The 13,631-nt window shown below is 44.8% G+C and overlaps 1 protein-coding gene across 1 annotated transcript; it reads right to left on the bottom strand.

The window, feature by feature from the left end:
• Positions 1-4,921: 4,921 nt before the first annotated feature.
• On the bottom strand, positions 4,922-13,408 carry LOC138417909 (short palate, lung and nasal epithelium carcinoma-associated protein 2B-like). Its single transcript, XM_069548912.1, has 7 exons — positions 13,165-13,408; positions 11,809-11,956; positions 10,389-10,496; positions 9,072-9,221; positions 6,888-6,981; positions 5,823-5,886; positions 4,922-4,959 (listed from the first exon to the last, which is right to left on the bottom strand). The coding sequence occupies exons 1-7, from the start codon at positions 13,301-13,303 to the stop codon at positions 4,922-4,924; spliced, it is 741 nt and encodes a 246-aa protein (XP_069405013.1). The 5' UTR covers positions 13,304-13,408.
• Positions 13,409-13,631: the final 223 nt, after the last annotated feature.

Raw genomic sequence — 13,631 nt, 5'->3', positions numbered from 1 at the left:
AGTATTTTATTCTTTTCATTGCAATGGTGAATGGAATTGTTTCCTTCATTTCTTTTTCTACTTTCTCATTATCAGTGTATAGGAATGCAAGGGATTTCTATGTGTTGATTTTATATCCTGCAACTTTACTATATTCATTGATTAGCTCTAGTAATTTTCTGGTGGAGTCTTTAGGGTTTTCTATATAGAGGATCGTGTCATCTGCAAACAGTGAGAGTTTTACATCTTCTTTCCAATTTCGATTCCTTTTATCTTTTTTTCTGCTCTGATTGCTGTGGCCAAAACTTCCAGAACTATGTTGAATAGTAGCGGTGAAAGTGGGCACCCTTGTCTTGTTCCTGACTTTAGGGGAAATGCTTTCAATTTTTCACCATTGAGGATAATGTTTGTTGTGGGTTTGTCATATATAGCTTTTATTGAGGCATGTTGAGGTATGTTCCTTCTATGCCTGCTTTCTGGAGAGTTTTTATCATAAATGATGTTGAATTTTGTCAAAGACCTTCTCTGCATCTATTGAGATAATCATATGGCTTTTATTTTTCAATTTGTTACTGTGGTGTATTACATTCACTGATGTGTGGATATTGAGGAATCCTTGCATCCCTGGGATAAAGCCCACTTGGTCACGGTGTTTGATCTTTTTAATGTGTTGTTGGATTCTGATTGCTAGAATTTTGCTGAGAATTTTTGCATCTATGTTCATCAGAGATATTGGCCTGTAGTTTTCTTTTTTTTGTAGCATCTTTGTCAGGTTTTGGTATTAGGGTGATGGTGGCCTCATAGAATGAGTTTGGAAGTTTACCTTCCTCTGCAATTTTCTGGGAGAGTTTGAGTAGGATAGGTGTTAGCTCTTCTCTAAACCTTTGGTAGAATGCAGCTGTGAAGCCGTCTGGACCTGGGCTTTTGTTTGCTGGGAGATTTCTGATTACAGTTTCAATTTCCATGCTTGTGATGGGTCTGTTATGATTTTCTATTTCTTCCTGGTTTAGTTTTGGAAAGTTGTGCTTTTCTAAGAATTTGTCCATTTCTTTCACGTTGCCCATTTTTTGGGCGTATAATTGCTGATAGTAGTCTCTTATGATCCTTTGTATTTCTGTGTTGTCTGTTGTGATCTCTCCACTTTCATTTCTAATTTTATTGAATTGATTTTTCTCTTTTTGTTCTTAGTGATGCTTCCTAAGGCCCACTTGACTTCGCATTCCAGGATGTCTGGCTCTAGGTGAGTGATCACACCATTGTAGTTATCTGGCTCATGAAGATCTTTTTTGTATCAGTTTAGTTCAGTCACTCAGTTGTGTCTGACTCTTTGTGACCCCATGAATCACAGCATGCCAGGCCTTCCTGTCCATCACCAACTCCTGGAGTTTACTCAGACTCACGTCCATCGAGTCAGTGATGCCATCCAGCCATCTGACCCTTTGTCATCCCCTTCTCCTCCTGCTCCCAATCCCTCCCAGCATCAGAGTCTTTTCCAATAAGTCAACTCTTCACATGATGTGGCCAAAGCAGTGGAGTTTCAGCTTCAGCATCATTTCCTCCAAAGAAATCCCAGGGCTGATCTCCTTCAGAATGGACTGGTTGGATCTCCTTGCAGTCCAAGGGACTCTCAAGAGTCTTCTCCAACACCACAGTTCAAAAGCATCGGTTCTTCAGCACTCAGCTTTCTTCACAGTCCAATTCTCACATCCATACATGACCACAGGAAAAACCATACCCTTGACTAGATGGACCTTTGTTGGCAAAGTAATGTCTCTGCTTTTGAATATGCTATCTAGGTTGGTCATAACTTTTCTTCCAAGGAGTAAGCGTCTTTTAATTTCATGGTTGCAATCACCATCTGCAGTGATTTTGGAGCCCCCCAAAATAAAGTCTGACACTGTTTACACTGTTTCCCACCTCTTTCCCATGAAGTGATGGGACCAGATGCCATGATCTTTGTTTTCTGAATGCTGAGCTTTAAGCCAACTTTTTCACTCTCCTCTTTCACTTTCATCAAGAGGTTTTTTAGTTCCTCTTCACTTTCTGCCATAAGGGTGGTGTCATTTGCATATCTGAGGTTATTGATATTTCTCCTGGCAATCTTGATTCCAGCTTGTGCTTCTTCCAGCCCAGCATTTCTTATGATGTACTCTGCATATAAGTTAAATAAGCAGGGTGACAATATACAGCCTTGATGTACTCCTTTCCCTATGTATAGGTCTTCTGTGTTTTCTTGCCACCCATTAAAAATGGGGGGAAAAGATTACTTTTAAAAAATGCAACCATAATCATGAGAGTTGACCCTTCTTGCACCCTTGTCTGTATGGGACAATGATGACAAGGTAGCTTGGGTAGACCTACCAGCTGGAAAAACAGGCTCTTTGTTAGGGCAACACTGAGGAGTGGCCCCCACTTACCAGGAGAGGGCTCCTGAGCAGAGTTGTAGGGCTGAGGAGAATTGAGAAGCTGCAAGGAGGCAAGCAATTATTTTCCATGTGGACAGAATTACCTGGACAAATGCTCAGCACTGACCGAAGGGGGCTACTGCTCAAGAGAAGTCCTGAATTGTGAGACCTTCTTGTGTACAGTTGTGGGAGTTGAGATTGTCACAAAAATTAGACAGAGAGGAAAACTCTCATCCTTTTGCTATGGCCAGGAGGGGAGGAAAAATCTCTGGACGAGGCCCACTTCACATGAAACCTAGCTTTGCCTCTGACCAGGTGTGTGACCCTGGAGAAGTCATTTCACCTCTCCTCTTGGAGAGTCACTTGCCGCACATTCCCCAAGAACCATTGACTGCATCACTCAGTAAAAATGAGAATCTAACGAGATACAGTGTCTAAAGATTTAATACGTGGTTTCTCAACACTGTTTGACAGTAATTCCAGAGCCTGACTCGTGTGGAGCCTGACTCATGCTCACCAGTGTCAGAACCTGGTTAAGCACTTTCCAGTCACTGACTCATTTAAACCTCACACCAGTGTCCTGAGGAAGTTTTGCTGTTCATTCTATTTGGCAGGTGAGAGAACTGTGGTTCTAAGAGTAACTTGCTTGAGATTAAACAGCTAGCAAGAGGTAGAGGCCAAGTAAGTCAAGTTCACCTTTGTCCAACTTTCACCCTATGCCTTGTCATTAGCCCCAGCATAGCCTGACCTAAGGTCCACTCAGCAGAGCTGATGAGATCTGGCTGAAGGCCCTGGATATAGCCCCAGGGGCTCAAGGGCTCCTTGAAGTGACTTGACCTTGTGCACAGCCTTCATCAAGTAGAAAGCCCTTGGGTGAAGTAGCTGCATGTGCAGGCTTCTGTGTGACCCTGACCTTTCCTCACCTGAGTCTCCAAGGAGGATGACAGTGGTCCTTCCCTTACAGAATGGCACAAAGACTGAGATGGTTCTATGGCACAAAGGACAAAGTTTCTCTGGGTCTATTGTCAGGAAAACCAGATGGTCTTCTGGAAAGAAGAAGCCCGGGGACCCTGACGTGACAGCTCGGGTCAATCCTCTGCACACGTGATGCAGCTGTGAGTAACACGTGCCTTGCTCCCCACTCCAGGGCAAAGGGGAAATGGAAGGCTTCCATGTTAGGGAGGAAGAGTGGACTCGAGACGACCTCATCAGTCCTGCTCAGAAGAGAGCAGGGCCAGGATGATGGGACCTGCTGGGGGCAGGGGAGAGGTGGCTCAGTACTGAGCACTCAGGGTGTCACCTACCTGAGCAAGTGTTCCCAGGGACATGGGTTAAAATTCTAGCCCTGCCACTTGCCACCCTGTAACCCTGATGAATCACTTGTCTTCTGTGAGCCTCAGTTTCCTCATCCGTACAATGGGGGCAAGAGCCAAGTCTCCTGGCGAGAACGGTGATGTGAGGAGGTCATGAGGTCAGGTGTGCTGGGGAAGGCAGCCCTCCATCATGGTGGTGTTGTAGTGGAATCAGAGTGAGGCTGTCTCTACAATGCCTCAGGTCACTTTCTTGCCCATCCTGGGCCTCAGGTTTTCCCTTTGTAAGACAAGACGTTGCGGCTGGAAAATCCCAAATGTCCCTTCCAGCTTCGGATCCAGGTCTCTGAGGCCCTGATTGCCCGTACCTCAACTCCCTCAAAATCCCAATGGAAGGAATGCCACAGGCCACACAGAAGGTGCAGAAATGCCATTTTATTGCTGGGGGTGGAGGGCAAGGAGCATAGGGTGTCCTGACTGTGAGGAGGCGTATCTGAGAGTGTCCTTGACTGGGCTCAGTTGTCACTCCTGGGGGATGATGGCTGCACCAACCGTGCCAGAGGGAGATGGTACAGAGATTCAGTCATGTCCCTGGGAACCAATCTGGAAGGAGACCCCAGAGTGAGGCATGGACACCCCGGGGCCCTTACCGGCTCCTGCGTTCAGCAGGAACAGCTGCCAGAGTGCTTCAGCACAAATCCTGCGAGCTCTGAGGCTTACGGTTGGGGGACTGGCACCTGTAGTTTGGGGTCTTTCTCTGGCACCTGGCCCTGACCCCTCCTCATCCCCTCACCCTCCCACCGCACCCCCCCCCCCACATTAGCAGCAATGACCGATGTGAAAAGACTGAGCAAGGCTCAGAGGAGCCAGGGCTCAGGGCTCATCATACGATCAGAATCAGGGATCAGACTGAGATACAATCTGTGTGTCTATCTGTGGCCAGTGTCAGGGCTCAGTCAGCAACTTGAGCTAAACTTCAACCTGACTGCACTCCGGCTCAGTCAAGGACCAGAACCAAACACAATCTGGGTGTGAATAAGGGTCAGGACTCAGGCTGTGACCAAGATCAGAGCTCACTCTGCTACTAGAGAAAGAAGAGAGGCCAAGACTTGCTTCTCCTTCTCCACAGGCCCCTGTGGGGAGGCCTCATCCTCCCTTAGCCCAGGGCCCCGAGTCGGGTCCTCACCAGTAGGCGGGGCATCATAGTGGTTTTCTCATCTGTCCTCTTCAGTTTACAATTTGTTGTGTGATTTCCTGAAGTATATCTGAGGGAACAAAATCAGTAGCATTTCTCCAGATCTGGATATAGCTGAATAGAAACTAGATCCCAGTGGCTGCCACCCTCCAGCAGGTCAGACTTGGCAACCAAGGGATCTCTTGCATGTCACTCTGTCTCTCTGAGCCTACGTTTGTTCATCTGTAAAATGGGTATGATAACAGTACCCACTCCACAGTGTTGTTGAAAGAATACAATGAGATGCTGTATACGAAGCACAGAGACATGGCCCAGGTAACTGGGCCTGTGGCTGTTTTCTAGAAGGACCACCTCCAGGACCCTGACACTGTTACTCATCCCATTTCTGTTGCCCCACAGCCTCAGCAACCCCAGTCATGCCAGAGAGCCAGATCAAGGAAAGCCCCCAGGGGCTGGGGGTGAAGCCACAACTCCTCATAAGAAGGGAAAGGGAAGGGGCAGTGTTCAGTAGCAATGAGTATGGGATATTAGGCTCTTTCTGTTTTTTCTTTAAATCCGCTCATCAGCTTGGCAGTGTTTACAATCTTTCATTTGTGAGGAACCCAAGGATCAGAGAGGTGAAAACAGTTGACCAAGACCCCACAGCTGCTAAGAGCAAATGCAGAATTTGAACCCAGATCTGGCCTGTCCTTTTTCTTGCATCATTCTGTGCAGCTGGTTCCACAGGTTTAAGAAAGGAGGGCAATAGAAGCCCTCAGTCTGCAGGGACACCATTCCCCCAGCCACACTCTCCTGACTTGCTCAGGACAAAGGATCCTGAACTTCTCCTGGGTCCCCTGATAGTCCTGCCTGTCAAGCAGACGTAAAGCAGTGTGCCTGCCCCTTGGAAGGCTGCAGAGGGAGCACCCACTGCTTCCCCAGGCTGTGACTTACCATTGACGTTCTGAACCAAATTCCCACTCAAGGAGCTACTGATGCTGTGGATTCGTGGGCACAGCTGAGGATCACAGGACACCAGGGACGATACAGCAAGAGATGGAGAGAGGAGGGCAGGATGATGTTGGGATGGGGAGGGAGTTGAGGAGAGACAGGAGAGAAAGAGGACCGATCATTATCCACTGGGAGCACCCTGCAAACCACCTGCAGAGGTGCTCCCTACTCGGGACCTCAGAACCTCTGACCTTTAGGGATCATAATGATGGAAACCCAGAAGACCTAAATCTGAGAGCCAGAGAATGCTAGAATCCTAAAACTTCGGGTTAAAACCTCAAACTCTAGACTTTTACCATTCCAGAATGCTATGCTCTTAGAAACCTTGACCTTTGGAACACTGGAATTTTAAGTAGTCAAATGAGGCCCTGGGAACCATAGAGAAGTGTTTCCAATGATTTTGTGTGTGTGCAATACACAGGGATCTCGTGAAAATGCAAATTATTGAGTCAGCAGATCTGAGGTAGGACCTGAGAGTCTGCATTTCAAACAAGTGTCCAGATGAGGTCAGTGTTGCTATTCTGAGACCCACAGCTTGAGCAGTGGCCCTCCAGTTTAGTAAATCACAGAGCCCTCTGGAGGAATTTTCCCCCCATAAACCGTGATCCCCAGTCAAATTCCAGAGTGACTAATTTAGAATCATTTCTGGCACATGGTACATGTGGTTTGCATATGATGCACAGAATCTTACTTATGGTATATGTACTTTTATATTTAAATAAATTAAATAAAATTGTATTCAATAAAGTATATTGCTAAAAGGCCTACTGGCAGTACATGGGTATGGTATATGATTCAAGTTGGAATCCAGTGATTTCTGCTAATATCAGATCCCTCCTCCCCTTCTCCCCACACGAGACTGAATGAAGGAGGGGAGCGGCAGCTGACAGCCCAAAGGAAGTGGGCACCTCAGAAGGGAAGGTGCCCAAAGAGTACAGCCCACCCAGGGAATGTCACATCTGCCCCCCATCTGGCCTGGCTCTGAGCTGCCAGAAGTGGGGTACTCACCACGTACTGCACTAGGTACGTCTCCACCAGATTCACGAGTGTGGTCACAGTATTTTTGATATCGCTGATCAGTCCAGCAAGGCTGGAGGCGGAACTGATAAAGACCAGGAAGTTGGCAGAGCAATGGGAAGAGGGCGGGACATGGTGGAGCACCTTGAAGTCAGGTGACTTGAGTTTCTACTCAGGGGGATCATCACCTAGAGCCACATGACTGACCAGCAGCTCATGAGAGTCCCATCACAAACATGAGCCCTCATCCATCCATCCATCCATCTATCCTTCCATTCATTCATTCAGCACAGTTTTATACAGCAACAACCGTATATGCCAGGAACAAAGCCACTCGGGACATAGGGATAAACAAAGCACAAGCAGCTCCCAGTCTGGTAACTAAATACAAGGTACATGTAGCTAAGGCTGGCTCCTTCCCAGCATAACTGTCACCTATTCAGGGCAGCCCTGCATGACTGCTGCCTAAGAGAGGGCTTTGTATCACTGCACCCTGTTCAGTGTGCTACTCTGCCTAGGGATGCTTGCCATCTGACATTTACCTCGTGGGATGTTTATTGTTGGACTGAATGTTTGACTGTTTGTCATTCCCTCAAGAGAATACGCTCCAGGAGAGCAACTTCTTTGCCTGAGGTCACCGATACATTCTCCAGAGCTCAGAGTGGTGACTGCCTGGCATGGAGGATATGCTCAGCACATTTTTGGCTGAGGGAATAAATGAAGTAAACCTACAATTAAATATATAATGACAACTTGCAGAAAGCATTCAGAAGGGCAAGAGAAGACTCTTACAAGAGCCAAGAGGAGGAACCTTGTTTTAGACCCTGAGTGATGAGATGTACATTGAAATGGGATGGGGGATAAGTGTACTTGGCATCCAGAACAGCCTCTGCACAGGTCTCGAGGTGGAAGGAGTTTGTTTGAGGCTGAGAGCAAAAGCTAGTGTGTCTAGGGCAGAGAGGCAAGGGGGAGAGCACAGTGATATGAGGGTGGGTCCAGATCAGGTAGTCTAGATGGCCCTGAGGAGGGCTTGGGATTTTACACAAGGTGGAGAGGAAAGCCCCCAGAGGGTTTGGAGCAGCAGAGTGGAATGCCATTTTCCAGATATGGTCACTGAGACCCAGAAGGCAGGATGATTTCTCTGGCGCTATAGGCTAGGCATTGTCCAGCAGGGCTCAGGCATTTGGACTTACATTTCAGTTTTCTCAAGTGATGGTAGGCTTCAGGGCCTGTTTTCTGTTCTGGGGGTCTTTAGGCAACCTGTGATCAGATCCCTTGTTGAGGCAGTATGGACTGACCGCTGTTCAGGGCTCAGCCTGGTTCCTTGCCAAAGCCAACCTGCCCCAGCTGTCGGCATCCAGACCATTTCTCCTCTCCCAACCATGACCAGGGTCAGCCTTTCTCCCTCCACCTTCTTCCCTGGGTTAAACATGCTCTTTCAAGCACACAGTATAAGATGCAGATTTGGTGTGTTACCAGAAATCAGTGATTTAAAGAGAGTATTCAGTTTTCAAGATCGTATTTTGGGAATTTCCCAGTGTGTGGAGGATGATTTGGGGACAATCTGAAATTAGAGCCCATGATAGGCATTTACTACTCCTCTTGCCCCTCCTAACTAGAGGCAAGAAGGGAAACACAGTGAATTATTATCATCATTATTATTATTGAGGGACATTATATAATATGAGAAGGTCAGTTCTTCAAGTAGACATAGCAATTTAAATGTGCAAGCATCTAACAAGAGAGCTTCAAAAAGCATGAGGCAAAAACAGATGAAGCTGAAAGGTGCAATATGCCAATTCACAGTTATGGCTGGAGAGGTCAACACTCCTGTCTCAGTTAGGGGAAGACCCGAGAGACAGAAAGTCAACATGGATATTACTATTACTGAGAGCATAGTGCCAGGTTGCATGCTAAACCCTTGCATTTTCTCATTTGGTCAACACAGTAGCCTATGAATTAGGGATCACTACCATCCTCAGTTTAAAAATGAACACTGGAGATCCTAGAGCTAAAATGAGGATAAAACCATAAGTCAGTGGCAAAGCTAGCTTGTCTCCAGAGTTTCACCTCTTTTCACCATATTCTGCTCCCTCCCAGATATAGGAATAGGGCTGAAATTAGGGATTCCAACTCCTCAGGGAGTCCCGCTCTGCTGAGATATCTGAGCCTGACCTGTTCATGAAGGGGAGTGGTATCCTGGCTTGTCTGTAGGTGCATTCTCCTATGACCAGCATTAAGGTACCAGTTTCCTGAATTTTAATGCTGATAGTTTTCTGTACGACAAAGTTGAGGGTCAGGTCAACAACCGCACCCAGCAGAGGCCTGTAGGGAATAAGATTCACAGTTAACAGAGGTGGCAAATCCTTTCTTGTTGCTCACTTGAGTCCCCTTCTCGGTAGACATTAGATGGGGTGTCTATGGACAATGTCAATATTCTTGACAGAATCTACATTCTTATATGAGGTTTTTCTTCTCCTGGCCACAGGGGTTTCTGTCATGTGAAATTTCTAAGCAGTATGACACTGATGATTAAAATAAACAGAACAGTCAACATTTCTTTAGCACCAATTCTGTGTTAGGTATTTCAAACAAAAATATTTTAACTGGATTAATTCATTTAATCATGATCGCACTACCAAGACAGAAAATTACTATCTCTATTTTCCGAATGTGCAAACACTTGGTATAGAGAGGTTAAGTAACTATCCTCCAAGATCTCATAGCTAATAAATGATGAAATCCTAGTGCATTTTATTGATAAAGACTCTTCTACACATCTTCATTTTATCTCTTTGTATCTTTCAAGTAATTAAAGCACTTAAAAATTGTAGTTTCCATATAATTGCATATGCTCTTCATGACATACTGACAATACTATGTGGCCCGTACTGGTCACTGTCATTTAAAGAGAATCTTGAAGGACAAAGTGATGCTCCAGGCAACTTTATCAAAGGGTATAAATGTTCGATCTTCTCAGCTTTCAAGTTTTATAATTAGATAATCACAATGATTTCGGACATATATTTCATGGAGGATTTTTTAACAAAAAGATTGGTTATGGCCAGTGTTTCTTAGAACATTTTAAATGGCAGGATTTCAGGTGTGTTTGACTCTTTGCAAGCCCATGGACCATAACCCACCAGACTCCTCTGTCCATGGAATTCTCCAGGAAAGAATACTGGACTTGGTGGCCACTCCGTTTTCCAGGGATCCACCCTCTGAGCCATCAGGGAAGCCCAAGAATGTGGGTAGCCGTTTCCTTCTCAAGGGGATCCTTCCAACCCAGGGATTGAACCCAGGTCTTCCACCTTGCAGGCAGATTCTTTACCATACAGAGCCACCAAGGAAGCCCTTAGACCTGGAAAGGTCTCCTTCTTTTACAGATTGGGAGACCAAGTCAGAAGCATGGAAGGTACCTGATGCCAGATTGGAGATCTGTTGGCATACCCCACTGCATCTCTCAAACCTCCGATTCTAACCAATACTCACAGGGTCAGGGTGACCTTAGCAGTGATGGGGATACTCAGGTTAATGCTTGTGCCTTCAAGAGTCGCTTGGAGTGTGATATTCCCGATATTGATCCTCCTGATTGTCAACCTGTGCAAAAACCACAGTTCACACTTGTCATTCATCACGCAGCCATTGCTGGGCTCTTTTCTATGCCGATCTCATGCTGAGCATTAGAGCCTGACTGACTTTGCCTGCTTTGGTCTTCATGCTAGCCCAGTTCAGAGGCTGGATTCTCTCCACTGGATGGCATGGCAGGAGAAAACTGTAATTCCCCCTAGACTCCAGGGTAAATATGTGCCAGAGTCAGAATTTGGTTTCTTAAAAAATTAAAGCATAGTTGCTTTTCAGTGCTGTGTTGGTTGCAGGTGTTCAGCAAAGTGACTCAGATATATATGGACAGATAGATATGCGTGTGTGCTAGTCACTCCAGTCGTGTCTGACTCTGCGACCCTATGGACTGTAGCCCACCAGGCTCCTCTGTCCACCACGCTCCTCTTGATTCTGTAGGCAAGACTACTTGAGTGGGTTACCTTTTCCTTCTCCAATAGACGAATGTAAATATAGGTATATATAGGTGGATATAAAGATACTTTTCATTTCATATTCTTCCCCTTATAGGTGGTTACAAAATATTGAGCATACTTCCCTGTGTTATATAGTAGGTCCTTGTTGGTTGTCTGCTTCATATACAGCAGTGTATACATGTTAATGCCAGACTCCTGATTTTTCTCCCATACTCCTTTCTCTTTTTGTGGCCATAAGTTGTTTTTTTTTTTTTGCTCACCAGTCTATTTCTGTTTTGTGTAAGTTCATAGCACCATCTTTTAGATTCCACATGTAAGTGACATCATGTGATATTTGTTTTTCTCTGAATTCACTTAGTATGATTATCTCTACATCCTTCTATTTCTTGCTGCCAATGGCATTATTTCATTCTTTTTTAGCAGAACCAGATTTTGAACCCAGAACTGCTTGGCTCCCAGATTTCATGTATGGGGCCATATATACGGTATAAATTCTAGTTTCTTCTGTCCTGAGGTCATTTAGACTTTTATACTCAGCTATATTCAGGGAAGAAAAGTTTTATTCCTTGGAAAAATGACTTTAGGTACCAGCAAACAGGTAGAGACGAGAGTGAAGAGAACCTTCATCCTGAGCCTGAAATCACATGAGAAGCAAGCCTAGACCTTTAAGCCCCTTGATAGGTCCTGCAGCCCTGCCTCTAATTTCCTCAAACTCTAGAAGAGCTGGCCTCAAACCAGTTCCACTCTCAGGGGTGCAGAAGGGTTAAAAAAAATTTTTTTTAACTTTCCTGTCTTTGATCTTAAACTTACCTCCCCAAAGATATATATTCTCTTTTGGAACAAAGAACTTCAGTGTGAACTCAACATCAACTCACCGTAAACACCTGATAAGTAGTTGAAGATTTTCAATAATGTTCTTGTCCAACAAGGTCTCATATTCCTGGATCTTCTCAGTAACTACTTTCTCCAAACATGTGAAATCCTGGAGCAACTCAAAACCAGCCTTCACTTGATCAAGGACAGCTGCAAAAGCAATCTCCATTTAGTGTGAGTGACAACTTATGACGCAGCTCCCATGCACAGGCACCAGATGCGACTGTCTGCCTCTGTTATTTCTCTCAGTCTTTACAACTCCATAAAGCTGGCGTTACTATTATCTGCACTTTCATATGAGGAAATAAAAGATCAAAAGGTTAAGATATGGGCCTAAAGTCCCACAGCTAGGAGACCTTGTTTCCTCTATGCTGCCTTCATACGAATGTATACTCATCATTCATCAACAAAGCAACCAATCCACTTTGTAGGCAATAGATATTGATTGAACACCAGCTTCTAATAGTGACTAATAAGATACTCAAACAAATGAAATAAATTTGGAATAAACTAAGAAATGGAAAATCTAGAATCAAGGAAAAATTATGGCTCCAACTCATGAAAGTGGCAAATAGGGTTCCCTGGAACAGTCTTGCAGCAGGCCTGTAAAGAAATGACTCATACTGGCGAAGGACAGAGTGTCCTAGTGGGGGCCATTCAGAGAAAAAGGGATTTGACAGGGTGATGGTAGATGTAGAATGGCACATTTGGAAAGAATTAAGAATATATGTTTCAAAAGTAAGTCAAATGAGAAATCAGGCAATAACTAGCTCAAGGAAAAACAAAAGGCGACAGGAAAAGATATGTAATCATAGCAGTGCTACTTGGCTCTGCAACGGACAGTGTCACCTAATTATAGTAATGCAAACAGAGATGGAAACTACACCTGGTCCTGTAACTTACTAGGTGACCTTGATTCAGACCCTGTGTTTCCAAGCTCAGTTTTATCAACAATGAAACTGGAAAGTATATTTTTGAAGGTTGCCTAAGTCCTGGAAAGGTTTAAGGGCAGTCATTTTCAGAAGTTAGTTTCTCCTATAAAGAATGTTTGACAGTGTGCTGGTAATGTTCCCAGGAAATGAGAAGGCCAAGTTCTCTTAAGAAATCCGAATTAAAAAGCGATATGACTAACTGGAAAGGTGGGTAGTTTTAAACCTACCTAGGTTTGGTAGGGATTAATTTCCAATTAGATGATACAAATTCACAAGATTGAATGACCCAAAAGAAGAATATGCTTCAAATATAAATAAAATATTTAATTTAAATAATGTAAATGACAAATAAAAGATGAAAAATTGAGTGAATTTTTTCAAAATTAGAGAAATAGGTGCCACCGCTCATCCCGCTTTCTGACTCACATTTAGATGCACTGTCATCAATCTCAAGTTCTTTTCTAAGAGCAGATTGCAGCTCTGTCACAACACTGTTGTCAATAAGAAATGCTGAAGTCCCAGTGAGCAGGCCACACAAGAGAACTAGTCTCCAAAGCTGAAACATCTTGTCCTGACACCTGGACAGTCATGGGAGGAACAGGAGTGAGAATTACCCACAGGGAAATGGGATCTTTGATGCGCACCTGTCATTCTGACACTCAGCAGTCCTTGAAGATGGACGTGGTTATCTCCTCTCTTACAGACGGGCAGCTCAGGTAGGAACCTGGAGCAACTTGCACAAAGATACACAGCCACTGAGTAGAGAGAGGGTATTTGGAAAGTCACGCTTGACTCCAGGTCGGTGCTCTTTACACAGAGGTCATTTGCATTTTCTGGCTTCTCTGCCTAGAACATTTCCCTCTTCTTTGCATTTTTACATGAGTCACTTCTTG

Source organism: Ovis canadensis, chromosome 13 (assembly GCF_042477335.2).
Source record: "Ovis canadensis isolate MfBH-ARS-UI-01 breed Bighorn chromosome 13, ARS-UI_OviCan_v2, whole genome shotgun sequence".
Lineage (NCBI taxonomy): Eukaryota > Metazoa > Chordata > Mammalia > Artiodactyla > Bovidae > Ovis > Ovis canadensis.
Note: the sequence above shows the minus strand (reverse complement) of the source record. Positions and strands in the feature narration are given on the sequence as shown.

What these genes read in the sequence shown, in the direction of transcription:
- LOC138417909 (XM_069548912.1), bottom strand. Translation starts at nt 13,303, where the DNA reads ATGTTTCAGCTTTGGAGACTAGTTCTCTTGTGTGGCCTGCTCACTGGG. An exon ending in GCTAAGGTCACCCTGACCCT is followed by an intron (nt 9,222 to 10,388) that starts GTGAGTATTGGT and finishes TATTCCCTACAG; the next exon opens with GCCTCTGCTGGGTGCGGTTG. An exon ending in TTTGGTTCAGAACGTCAATG is followed by an intron (nt 4,960 to 5,822) that starts GTAAGTCACAGC and finishes TTGTTCCCTCAG; the next exon opens with ATATACTTCAGGAAATCACA.